The sequence below is a fragment of the Perognathus longimembris genome, chromosome 20 (genome assembly GCF_023159225.1).
Source record: "Perognathus longimembris pacificus isolate PPM17 chromosome 20, ASM2315922v1, whole genome shotgun sequence".
Classification (NCBI taxonomy): Eukaryota; Metazoa; Chordata; class Mammalia; order Rodentia; family Heteromyidae; genus Perognathus; species Perognathus longimembris.
This window is the reverse complement of record NC_063180.1, coordinates 38633788-38647459: the sequence shown is the minus strand read 5'-3', so window position 1 is coordinate 38647459 and position 13672 is coordinate 38633788. Positions and strand designations below refer to the sequence as shown.

The 13672-nt window shown below is 49.7% G+C and overlaps 1 protein-coding gene across 2 annotated transcripts in view; it reads right to left on the bottom strand.

Moving 5' to 3' along the window:
* Fam189a1 (family with sequence similarity 189 member A1) overlaps positions 1 to 13672 on the bottom strand; it is a 139696-nt gene that overhangs the window by 4348 nt on the left and 121676 nt on the right. The window contains exons 4-7 of one of the 2 annotated variants that reach the window (XM_048329514.1): positions 11188 to 11322; positions 7458 to 7565; positions 4689 to 4849; positions 3919 to 4054 (exon numbers count right to left, since the gene is read on the bottom strand). In XM_048329514.1, coding sequence (XP_048185471.1) covers positions 3919 to 4054; positions 4689 to 4849; positions 7458 to 7565; positions 11188 to 11322 — 540 coding nt within the window. The remainder of the gene's footprint in view (positions 1 to 3918; positions 4055 to 4688; positions 4850 to 7457; positions 7566 to 11187; positions 11323 to 13672) is intronic. The other variant, XM_048329516.1, reaches the window with a different exon arrangement.

Here is a 13672-nt window from a genome sequence, read left to right as displayed (position 1 = left end):
CACATCCTCACCTTCCCCATCCTCTGTGCCGCCTGCTGTTTACTCTGATGGGCCGCGTTCTCCCCTCTGTGATTCAGGGCCCGTGGGCTGGAACGTGACGGTGTGCTAGCCAGCCATCGAGCGAGCACCACCCCCCCCCCCCTCCGCGAGCCCGCCGAGTAGCTCCCGAGGCCTGCATGCTATTTCAGAATTGCTTGGGGAGCACACTTGCAAATCACAAGCTCTGAAGGGGGCTGGGGAAGGTGAGGCCCCTGCGGCTTAGTCCCCGTTCCAGCTCAGGTAATTACATCTCTGCCTTCTCCGCTTCCCCACTCCTCCGCCGCCGCCACGTCAGCCACAGAGCTGGTATTCGCCGTCTCTCCTCCCTACACCGGGGCAGGGCAGAAGCAGGTGGCTCCAGCCCACGTAGAACGGGGTGGGCAGCGCCGCTCCCCCATAACCCGAGGGCTGGAAGGGGATGGAGAGGGAGCAGGCCAGGGGGAGAGCTGCTGCCTCTGATGGCTGCTATGTGCTACAGAACAGCACGCTCTCCTCCCTCAACACTGCCCCGATTCGCACGGCCACCAGCCCGAGCCTGCTTCCCTACAGTCGCCATTGCATGCCAATAACCAATTCTGGAAATCCCTGCCCAGAATCTTCCACTCAATATCACACACACACACACACACACACACACACACACACACACACACACACGAACAGCTGTCCAAAGATCGATTTCATCCCATAACTCTCTCTCTCTCTCTTCCCACATCTAATCACATAGATCCAGAGGTGAGTAGAAAAGGGGGGGGGGGTTGGAGAGGGGAGTACCCAGCAATAAAGAAATATAAATAAGAGAAATAAAATACCCAGTGGGACACGGTCGGGAGGAAATTGGATTTGTTTCATATTTGCAGGCCTCTCCCTCCCTTCCCCTCTGGTTGCCTGAAATCAAGAGCCAGAAAATGTGGTTTGAGGGGAGGCAGTTCTGAGAGGCATCTGTCACCTCTTAACAGACAAAGTGCCGGGAGAGGGCCTTAATTTGAATTTGGCTGTCCCCGATGTCACAAGCCACCTTGTCACACTCAAGCTGCAGGGGGAGGAGAAGGGAACAAAATAGCTGTTCAGTTCACACAGCATTGTTGATGAACTAGAAAGGCAGTGGGAGGGAGTGGAAAGGGGGATGTCTATGGGATAGAATTGAAATTAGAGTTCCAGCCACAATCGGCTCAGAACCACAGCTCCTGGCAGGTGGCAGAGGGGCGGGGAAAGGGGCTGTTGAGTTAGGCTGTTGCAAGCTTCACTCAGAACACTCCACCCCGTGTATGCCTTCATCTTGGACTTCACTAATTCTAAGAGAGTCTGGTTGGGCCTACCATCATCACTGAACAATCAATTGTCCATTAGTAAAGTCAGCTGTATTTCCCCTTACCTCCCCCACCCCCTACCCCAGGGCAACCCTACATAGAAATCCTGCCCCTCTTCTTTTCTTTTCTTCTCTTTGTTGATTCTGGGGCTTGAACTCAGGGCCTGAGCACTGTCCCTGAGCTCTCTCTTTGCTCAAGGCTAGCGCTCTGCCACTTGGAGCCACAGCGCCACTTCCAGTTTTTATTTTGTGTGGTTAGTTGGAGATAAAGAGTCCTATGGGATTTTTTTTCTTCTCTGAGCTGGCTTCGAACTTCAGTCTCAGATCTCAGCCTCCTAAGAAGCGAGGACTACAGATGTGGCCCACCAGCACCTGTCCTGTCCTATTTCTATAACGAGTTTGTCATGTCCTCTGAACAGGTAAATAATAACACTTAGAACCAGGAGCCTGGTGGTACAGTGGCACGTTCCCCCTCCTTCTCAGGACTTCTAGTTTAATAATTAGCCACTAAGTGACAATTCCTCACACACCTCTGGGTCGCATCCACTTAGATGCTCCCTTCTCTGAGGTACCACTCTAGTTTGGCATCCAAGGTCATTAAACGTCTACTCAGACTATCTTGGTGACCCCCTTCATGGACCTAAAACTCCGACATCAGGAACCTGGCCAGCCTACCCTCAGTGCCTTTATACGTGTGGTACCTTCCACCTACATGACCTCTCCTCGGGCGTCACAAGCTCTACCCAGATCACTAGGCTTGGTGCCTCCTCTGAAGCCCCAGAAGCCTATGACCACACTGGAGTTTTTGGTTTCTTGATGGAGGGAGAAAGAAAGAGGATTCTGTGTAGTTCATACTTCATGGCTATCATCTCAGCAGGAATATCGGCTTGGCAAGCTCACAATAACTAGAAAGAAATTCTGCTTCCTGGTGAGGTGTGTGTGTGTGTGTGTGTGTGTGTGTGTGTGTGTCTGTGTCTGTGTGTGTGTGTGTGTGTGTACATAGTCTCAGCTATTCAGTAGGCTGAGGCAAAAGAATCTCTTAAGCTCAGGAGGGGATTAAGACCACCCCAGACAGCATAGGAAGACCCTGTGTCAAAAACTAAATCTTGAGCTGGGTGCTGGTGGCTCATGTCTGTGATCCCAGCTGCTCAGGAGGTTGAGACCTGAGGATGGCAGTTCAAAGCCAACCCAGGCAGGAAAGACCTAAAACCCAGAAGTGGCACTGTGCTCAAGTGCTAGAGGGCTAGCCTTGAGCAAAAAGGCTTAGGGACAGTGCCCAGGCCCTAAATTCAAGCCCCATAACTGGCAAATAAATAAATGTCTTCTCAATAAGCGATTATCTCCTCTTGAGCAGAGCTTCATGGTGGCCCCTTACTCTTCTGCCTGTCACTCTGTCCTGTCTTTATCCAAACTTGACTGATAAAGCAATTCATATGCCCTTTGTCCCAACAAGGGCGAAGCAATTAGCTTGCTCCTCCCCTAGGAAGCAGGCTCGTGCTGGGAAGTCCGGGGGCTGCTCCTGGCTGTGTGGTCAGGTGGGAGGCGGGCCACCCCCGAGGAGGTGGCAGCTGGCATGCGCAGCCCTCCCTCGGTGGATGATAATGGGTTTCATCGACTTCCGGCCTCCCAGAGATGCTTGTGGAATCGAAAAAGCTCCAAGAACATGGGGTCAAAGACAGTCGGCCTGCACACTGCAGACTGCTTAATTACCAGATGTTCCTACACAGCTGGCCTGAGAGAGGCCATGTAGACAGACGCACTGGCCCGGGCCGCTCTCTGGCTGGCCATGTCTGTCGGCAAGCTGGCTGGACACAGGCTCTGTGGAAGGAATATCGCTATGGAGAGTTCCCAGGTGTTCTATGCATCTTGGAATTCTTATTAATCGTCAATCGATAGATTACACTCTTTTTTATATTCTTTTTTATTTTTGGTTGGCTGTGAGGATTGAACTCCAGGCCTGGGTGCCATCCCTGAGCTCTTTTGCTCAAGGCTAGTGCTCTACCACTTTGAGCCACAGCACTATATCTGGTTTTCTGATGGTTCATTGGAGATCAGAGTCTCACGGACTTTCCTGCCTTTGAATCGTGAGCCTCAGATCTCAGCCTCCTGAGTAGCTAGGATTAGAGGCGTGCTGTGGATAAACATTTTATATTCTTTAGTTTGTGTGTGTGTGTGTGTGCGTGTGTGTGTGCATGCGTGTACGTGCACTGGTACTGGGGTTTATATTTTATTCATTCAGTCATTCATTCATTCAACCAGTCCTGGGGCTTGGACTCAGGGCCTGAGCACTGTCCCTGGCTTCTTTTTGCTCAAGGCTAGCACTCTACCACTTGAGCCACAGCGCCACTTCCAGCTTTTTCTGTTTATGTGGTGCTTAGGAATTGAACTCAGGGCTTCCTGCACGCTAGGCAAGCACTCTACCACTAGGCCACATTGCCAGCCCCCGGGGCTTATATTTAAGGCCTGATGCAGGTACCCATAGTAGACTTCAGTGCAAGACAGGCCGCTGATTGCATGTCTGACCTGGTGCTGGCCCCGAGGGCCAGGCTCTGTGGGGGCCCAGGCCTCACCTGGCTGGCTGGTGTGTGACCCACCACGGCCTCATAGGGCGGGGGCAGCTCGGCGGGGTACAGCATGCTGGGGCTGTTGATGGCTACGTCGTACAGTGTGCTGAACGGGGAGGAGACGAAGTCCAGGTGGAGGCCCCTGGGAAGGAAAAGTCACCAGTCACATGGTCGCTCCCCAAGGAGGTGGGCCCTGACGGCTGCCATGACTCCCAAGGGAAGTATGAATGGTTGGTTGGGGGATCCTCCGTCCAAGACTTGATTTGTCTTGAGAGAGGAAAGTCTGATTCGCTGGGCAATTTTAACTTTGGGCTTTCTTCTGAAAAGGTGTCCACCTTTCTAATAAACTCTTAGCCACGAAAACTCTAATACTCATGCAGCATTTATTTCCATAAATAATTATCATTCACTCAATCAGTCATGGGGTTTGAACCTGGGGCCTGGGCACAGTCCCTGAGCTTTTGTGCTCAAGGCTAGTGTTCTACCACTTGGAGCCACAGCACCACTGAAGTTTTCTGGTGGTTCATTGGAGATAAAAGTCTCACAAGCTTTCCTGCCCAGGCTGGCTTCGAACCCCGATCCTCAGATCTCAGCCTCCTGAGTAGCTAGGATGACAGGCGTGAGCCACAGGTGCCTGACTCAAGCTTGTTTTTCGGTGCCTGGTGTTAGCTCAGTCCTCAATTCCCCCCATCCCTGGGAGGACAGCTGGCTATTTCTACCTTCTCCCAACAGAAACGGCTTCTGATGTTGGCTGAGCCACGGAGAGGAAGGCTCACCGGTGGGTGTCGGAGGAGGGCGTGCAGGAGTACTCCGGAGGGTAGTAGGGTGGGGGCGGGAGGGGTGGGATGAACTCATCGAAGTCCAGGATCTGGTGGATCACGGTGCCATGGGGGGTCACGCAGGCAGGGTTGGCCGAGTGCGACCTCTGGGGAAAGAACTAGAAGACAGGGCGTGTGGCAGTTAGTAAGGGTGCCTGGCACGGCTTGCGTCTCATCAAGCTCATTGCACCCGAGCTTTGACAATCAGCGTGGACTGTGTTCACTCCATTTTCCATGCTGTCAAGCAGAGCGTCTTTTAGGGATTTTTGTTTTGTTGTTGTTTTTTTTTTGAGAAAAAGCAGCATCTAGGAGGTGCTGGATATTATCCTACCTGCTAAATCTGGCTCCTGTGTTTATTTGTCAGTCATGGGGCTTGAACGCAGGGCCTGAGCACTGTCCCTGAGCTGTTTTGCTCAAGGCTAGCTAGCTCTCTGCCACTTTGCCACAGCGCCACTTCCGGTTTTCTGGCGGTTCACTGGAGATAAGAGTTTCATGGACTTTCCTGCCTGGGCTGGCTTTGAACCATGATTGTCTGGATCTCAGCCTCCTGAGTAGCTGGGATTGTGAGCCCTTGCGCCTGGCCCTGGGTTTATTTTAAATCAACCACAGCTGTCCATGGGTTCAGGCTGAAGCCCCGCTATGCTTTTTGAGGAATAAACGTGGGAATTACCCACTGCTCCTGGTGCAGAGACTGCGGCTATGAAATGACCCTGTGTGGGATTTGCTCTGTGCTCTGGGACCTGCCACCCCATGGCAAGTGATACAGCAGAGAAAGAGAGTGAAGGGACAGGGCGAGAATGCACAATCACTTGCACATGTCAAGCATAACAGAACCATTAAAAAAAAACAAACAAACAGTGAGACTCAGACAGGCACCTATGGCTCCTGCCTGTAATCCTGGAACTTAGGAGGCAGAGATCTGAGGATCACGGTTCAAAGCCAATCTGGGCAAAATACACATTAAAAGTTACAGATGAGGGTTAGAGGCATGGCTCTGTCGGTAGTGAGTGAAAGTGCCAGATACTGAGTTCAAGTCCTGGTCTTGAACCTAAACAATAAAATCCATATAGACCACGCTCACTGAATGGGCAGTAGATCGTCTCATTAGATCAGTGAGAACCGAAGGGCACGAAGGTTTGGGGACACGGCTAAAGTCTCGCGTGGAGGAAATGGGTCTGGGATGGAGACAGGCCTTGATTTCAGGCCTGTGGCTCCAGGCTCGCTGCTGCCCCCTGCAGGGCACCACCATACAACAGCCCTGTGCAGAGTGGTTCCCACTGCGGCTGCTTCAGAGCTAGAGCACGCTCACGTTCATCTCTTGCTGCCTGCTTTCAGTGTAATACTTAACAACTAGAATAATGCAAACTTTAAGCCTTTGTAGCCACCCTCTGTTCTGCCAGTGTGGCCAAATTGGTGTGATATTTACAGATCAATAATAATAATAAAAAATCTGCTGAGGTGAGGAGAATTCCCTGGTACTTAACCTTTCCTTCCCACAACACACTGAAGAAAATTGCCAACATCAAGTCTCCATGAACCAGGCCGAAAGTTCACCCTGCTGAATAAGAGCTTAATTAGACACCTTTCAAAACTCTGCAACCTCCTAGAAAGGTCGGCTGGCTGTGACAGCTGCGTGGTTCTATACTGGGCAAGGAAGGCTGTGTGTGGTAGACAATTAGGGAATGATGGACATATTTTTAACGTCTGGGTGACAATGCTCCCTGGCCCTGTATCTTGATTAACTGGTGTATTGCACCACAGGAATGAGAAAGGTAGGAGGAGGCAGGGAGGGGGGTAGAAGAGGAGGAGGAGGAAGAGGAGAGGAGAGGAAGAGAAGGAGGAGGAGAGGGAGGGAGAGAAAGAGGAGGAGGAGGAGAGGGGGGAGGAAGAAGAGGAGGAGGAGGTAGTATTTCATTATGCTAACTGAAGACAGACCGAGATGGAAAGAGGGGGAGAGAAGAGAGAGCGAAAGGGAAAGAGCAAGAGCAAGGGGACAGGAGGGAGGGTCCTAAGAACTTCTCTTTCTTGCATCCTGAATGGCAGCCTAATGCTCCACTGACACAGAAACAACGAGGTCCTTTGGTGGTGTAGGATGTGCATATTTATAAATGTATATAAATCAGTGTACGGCTCCCCTGGGAACAGCAAAACCCACTCTCTAGGACTCTGGATGGCTGGGGTGCCAGCGGAGAGTCAGTGGCCAGGTTCATTATGAAGCCAGGATTCATTAGCAAGAGTTAAAAGCAGGGCATAGCACTTTCGCGATTCGAGAAGAACCCATCTTTTGACGACATCCCTAAACATCCTCCATTAAAAGAAGGTTCAGAAGCTTGAGGTTGGCCCCTTGCCCTGGGGGTGCCTGGCCCACAGTAAAGTCCAGGGCTGTGGGATTTCTACTAAAATTGCTCAGGGGGCGTCTAGGAGGACGGGGCAGTGGCAGGATTCTGTCAGTACAGAGTTCCAACGGCGCCTACCATGCGCAAATACACCAACAGCACCCAGGGTGCACGCATGCGCGCGCGCGCGCACATGCGCGCGCCATCTTCCCGAGAGCGGAATCACGAGCTGCCCGCAACCGGGTTCCACGGGCGGAACCAGCCCAGAGTCCCCACCCCCACCCCCGGCGTCCCCGCCCCCCCACTTCCGCTGCCCAATCAGAAGCGTCCATTTCTGCGTCAGTCCCCGCCCCACCTCTGGCACCCAATCAGGATCAGGCCCGTCACTCACCAGGTGAAGGACGTCGGAGGACACCATTTGCATGCAGCACATGGCGGTGGCCAGCGCGCACACGATGGTGGAGAGGACGTTGAGGGCGCACACGCTGAACAGGAGGTCCTGGGAGGAGAGAGGACGCGGGAGGAGGTCAGCTCAACCGGAACACCAGGTGCAGGGGGCCCTGCGCGCTTTGCCAGGGCCCAGCAAGAGGGGCTGGCCACCCACCATCTGCTTCATGGGGTGTGTGTGTGTGTGTCTGTCTGTCTGTCTGTCTGTGGTTCTCTTTTTCAGACACATATTTATTCTTTCACCATGCTGATCAGATTATAGTAATAATTAGCAGTAGTTGTCTTAGCAATAGGTAGTTTGTGAACTCAACGCCTTGAGTCACTTGCAGGTACTAGACCACTTTAGCCACACTCCCAACCTTCTCTGCATTATTATTATTATTATTATTATTATTATGTGAGGTTTTGTTTTTGCCCAGATCCCTTGGCTCTGTTCTCCTTTTCTTTTCTTTTCTTTTTTTTTTGGTGTCAGTCCAGGGGCTTGAACTCGGGGTCTAGGTTCTGTCCCTGAGTTTTTGTGCTCAAGGATGGTTCTCTGCTACTTGGAGCCTCAGCTCTACTTCTGGCTTTTTTTTTTTTCTTTTGGTGGTTATTTGGAGATAAGAGTCTCAGGGACTTTCCTGCTCAAACTGGCTTTGAACTGCAGTCTTCAGAACTCAAAGCAGCACTACAGGTGCCCCGTTGTTCTCGTTTGTTGTTGTTTTGTTGTTGTTGTTATTACTGTGATGTCCAGAGTGGTCTCTGTTTTGGAGGGAGCTTTAAGTGTCCAAATGCTTCTTGAGGAAATGAATTCTCAATCCACGCCAGAAATAGGGGGAAAAAATAGCCAGGACATAGAAAAAGAATCAGTGATTTAGAACATACATTGTGGATTTAGATGTCTATGGTCTGTCTGTAAGGTTTAGAATGATTCAACTTGGTGTTTTTTTTTTTTTTTTTTCTGAAATAGATTAGAATCCAGCATATACTCAAAAAAGCTACCAGGAGAAAGATTGCCTTTTCACAGAAGAGTCCTGGCATTAACAAGGTGAGAGGTATTCAGAGGGGCTTGTTCTGCATTGTCCCTGCCCACCAGACTGGTGGAAGAGCCACCTAGGCCTTGTTCCTGCACACACAGACCCTGTGTCTTCTAATGTAGCCCATCCTCTAGGAAATTTCCGTGATGACACAAGTCACTGCGGAAGCCCTTTCCTCGGAACCTGCTCCTTAAAGGGTTCTCGGGGCCACCTTAGGAGACCCATGAGGGGTATAATTGTGAGAATATTGAGGGAGAAAGTGAACACATGGTGTCTTAACACATTCCCAGGGATACAGAGGGGGGGTCGGAACGGGGTGTCAAGCTGGAGAAATGATTTTACGATCCATTAGTCAGGAGAGAAATAGAGCTCCCTCAAGGAAGAATTAGCTCCCACCTTGAGATAAGAGTATTTTGAGATTTCTAGTATTATCCTCAGCTCTGTATCTCTAATCCTCAGGAATGCTTCCTTTTCCTGGACTCAAATAATTTCTTCTCAAACATGCACTAACCAGTTTTCAACAGAATACTTGATGAAGCCCTCCAGCAATCTCAGGGCGCCTCTCTTCTCCAGTACCCCGTCCAGAGAACTCTAGCTTCTTATCTCTTAACTCTCTTTGGTTCTCAAGTCTGTCTCTCCAATTTGGGGAGTCCCCTGGGCTCCTATGCCTGGCACAGAGACCTGGAAACTCAAGGCTCCTGTCACTAGTCCCTTATCTCTCAGGGAGATCTCAGTGCTTTATTGCCTGATATTCAGTGTCTGTACTTGTATCGATTTGGAACCTTCTGACAGGATCAGATCTCATCTGTTGTTATTTCATGTTGGCCAGATATTCTTGGTGAATTTTCTGTGTGTTTGCTGGTACTGGGCTTGAACTCAGGGCGTGGATACTGTTGCTTAGCTTTACTACTCAAGGATGGCACTCTACCACCTGAGCCACAGCTCTATTTCCAGCTTTGGTTTTTTTCTTCTGGTTAACTGGAGATAGGCGTCTCATGGGACTTTCCTGCCCGGGCTAGCTTTGAATTGTGATCCTCAGATCTCATCCTCCTGAGCTTGGATTACAGGCATGAGCCATTGATGCCTGACAGGTTCAGTGTTGTGTGTTTAAATCTTTGAAAGTGGAAAAGCCATAAACCTACGTGTTTCCTCTGTGATAACACCCTGTGAGCGGAATATTTTGTGATGCCCACCGTTACTTCACTAAGCAGGTAAGTGTCTACCCAGCCAGGCTTGACACATCCATGAAACTCTTATCTCCAACTCACTACCCAAAAGCCAGAAGGGGAGGTGTGGCTCAAATGGTGGAGCCCCAGACTTGAATGAAAAGAACCAAGTGAGAGCATGAGGCCCTGAGTTCCAGAGTGGAGGGGAGAGAAGAGGGAAGGAGAGGCCATATTTCCCACAGTGTTCATTGCTTTCAGTGGAGATGGAATTGTGAGGACTTTTCTGGCGGAACCTAAGGCTTAGAACTGCAGTCTTCCTAATCTCAGCCTCCCACGTAGCTTGGGATGACAGTCACGGAACTATGGTTCACAAGGGGGCCTGGTGAACGTCTCTTTTCTGGGCTGGCCTCAAACTGTGATCCTCTTTTTCTCAGCCTCCCAAGTAGCTAGGATGATAGGTATGTATGTAAAGGGGAGGGGGCAGTAATAAATGTCTACAACAGTATGGATGGGCCCAGAGTGTTGAGTTCCTGGCTTCCTCTCATCCTGCTAGATTTGTCACTCTGATGGGGGCTCTGAACTTGGGCCATTCTTCTATGTGAAACAAAGCGAGTGCTGGGGAGCCCGGCCATGTTCCTGCCTCCTTAATGAGGGATATTCTGTCTACACAAACCTCACTGCTTGCCCGCCCACTGCTGTCCACCCACAGAAGGCTCACTGCCCACTCGCATCTGCAGGCCATTTCTGCATAGTGTGTCACACACACACACACACACACCCCGCCACGACTGTAAATACAGTCCCCCCCACCAGTCCCCAGCTCCCTTGATCCTGTCCCAGCACCTCACAAAGTTTCAGCACCATTTCATTCAAGGGAAAGAAAAAAAAACAACCCAGGGTCATTGTTCATATGCATTGATATGCAGTCAGTTTGGATTTTCAGGAATCAAATACCGCTTCTAAGAAGACAAAGAAAACGAAAGGGAGGGGGGAATCATAGAAATTATAATAATGGAAATTATGGCATCGCATACTTGGCAGAATTCTTTCTCCAAATTATCCAGTATGACAGCAAAGGAAAACAAACAGAAAGTGCTGGAATGCCTTGATTACATCATCAGTGGAAAAGAATTTTTTTTTCCAACGACTCAGGTGCAAAAAAAAAAAAAAAAAAGTAAAGAAAATCTAGAAAGCAACAGCTTCTAAATGAACATCTCGAATCCTATATATATATATATATAAGATACTCTCTGGAATAAAGGTTCCCCCAGGCACTGAACTCGGCTGGGTGAATCCTGAGCGAAAAGAATCTGTTCATTAATAAATCTCCTTAAGGGACTGTAGGGGCGCGTGGGAGACTGGGGAGGAGGCGCATGCGCACAAGACGCCTCTAGCTCCCCGTATAGGAGAGCATGCGCAGAACAGCCTGCCTCGCTCGGGGTGGGCGGGGAGGACGCATGCGCAGTAAAAAGCCCGCCTGTAGCTGGGTCACCTTCAAGGTCAGCCTGACGGCATTGCAGTTCTCCTGCAGGGGGTTCAGCTTCAGCGTCTCCCCGAGGTTGCTGCATCCCGAGGACTGGTGCTGCAGCTCACAGCAGACGCACACCTCCACACTGTCAAACTTGATCTAGACAAGGAGACAGACAGACCTCGCCGTTAGCCTGACATTCGGCCCCTGGGAAGAACACAAGAAAATGACCCGGCGCAAAGCACCCCAGGAATGCAAGAATGGCTTCCAGGCCGCGAAGCACACCAGGCAGGGGGTACTGCAAGCCCCTGATTTCAATGCAGGGAGTGACATAGAACCAAAGATACCCTGGGAGAAAATCTACGCCGTGAGTGCCAGGAAAGTGCAGGTGAACTACAGAGAGGCAAAGCACTAACACTGAGACAAAGCACTGCTAGGGCACTGTGGGTGGGTATGATCTAAGTTGTATGTCTGGCTCATTCTCCTCTCATGGTCAGAAACTGTCATACCTCATGAGCTACCAAACTCCTACTCACCCATCAATGCCCCAAAGACTAATTCCTGCATTGAGGCCTAGGCTCATCTCCCAGCTTCTACCTAGCACTTTATCCAGCAGCTGCTGTGCCTCATCATCAGACTATTTACAGTGCTGAGAGTCTGTAGGTGTTCAGTAAACGCCAAGCAAATAACATTCGATTTTGAAAATCAAAAACCATAAAGGTGCTGGGCACATGAGCAAATCACTCCTAGCTTCTCAGGAGGCTGAGATCTGAAGACTGAGGTTCAAAGTCAGCTGGAGGCAGGAAAGTCTGTGAGATTCGTATCTCCAATTACACCCCAGAAAACCAGAAGTTATGCTGTAGCTCAAAGTGGTAGAGCGCTAGCCTTGAGCCAGAGAAGCTCAGGGACAGCACCCAGGCCTAGAGTTCAAGCCCCAGCAAACAACAACAACAACAAAAAACCCATAGAGGCAATAAATGTTAGCATTTAAAAAATGATCTAGATAAAGAGATATGATACATTCACTGATAAGAGAGGTGTGAGGGTTGAGAAGAAGGGGCAGATATATATATATTAAAATAAATATATATATATACTAAAATAAAAATTAAACCTAGGGGCTGGGAATGTGGCTTAGAGGTAGAGTGCTTGCCTAGCATGCGTGAAGCCCTGGGTTCGATTCCCCAGCACCACATAAACAGAAAAAGCCAGAAGTGGTGCTGTGACTGAAGAGGTAAGAGTGCTAGCCTTGAGAAAAAAAAAAAAACAAAAAAAGGCTCAGGCCCTGAGTCCCAAGCCCTAGGACTGGCAAAAAAAAAACCCAAAAGCTATATATTAAATCTATAAATTTTAACTCAACACATAACACAAATCAACTTATTTTCTTTAGATTACAAGGTAGCCTACTTTGTAGCAAATAATGAATTCATTACAGAACTCAAACCATGAGCACGCTCAAGCTCATACATGCATGTATGCGTCTATATGTATGTATACGAATGAGTTCTGGTGGTTGTTGGAGACTAAGTTTTTGTGCATAGTGAAAGCTGACCTCAAACTCCTAGTCTTCCTGCCTCGTCTTTCTGGGTGCTGGGATTACAGGCATGCGCACAGCAATTGCTTGGGGCAGATAGGAGCCAGTTGTATGCATGAGCAATGACTTTCCATTGCATTATGGAGGATGATGGTACACAACTTCCAAGCCTCAGTGTGTGGGGGTCACTGGATGTGGGGAGATGCTGCTGATAGGAGGGGTTTTCATCGAGGAACCCCCACCCCTTAAAAAGGGTGCTCCCCACAAGCAGGGTTTCCAGAGACACCAGGTCGCTGTGGAGCTTATACATTGTACTTGAGATGATGTTTTCCCTTTAGCCTTATGCCTTTACCATGTTAGCCGGACAACACTAGAAGCAACTATAAACAGCACTATACGCACCAATATGCACACTGCACACAGCTCCAGACTTTTTTTCTTTTTCTTTTGTTTTGTGGCATATGCTGGGATTTGAATGCAGGCCTCACACATGACAGGCAGGGGTTGTAACATTTTCTTGAACACCAGGCTGTTTTCAAGCTCACAATATCCCTTCCTCTACCTCCTGAGGGCTCAGATGACACGTATGAACTCCCAGGTCCAGCTCCCCCCCCCCCCAATTTTTCCAGCTGAATGAATGTACGCCGAATAGGTAGAGACTATATATATATTTTTTTTTTTTCTTCAGGATTTCCGACATCATGCAGACCTTCCATTTCCACAGCATTTCTAGGGACTCACACAGCAGGAAGAGATGGTGCCCAGCCCCCAGGAGGGAGGTCATGGGTTTTGTGCAAACACTCTGACATTTTACATTAAGGGATCAAGTGGTCTCAGATTTGTACTTCGGGGAGGGGGATGCATGTGTCCTGGAACCTTCTCCCAGCAGATAAAGGGGGTGAGTCCTCCAGTCCCTAAGCCCAGACGCTGGGATTACAGACGTGTGCACCTATAATCATCTGAGCAAGCACTTCT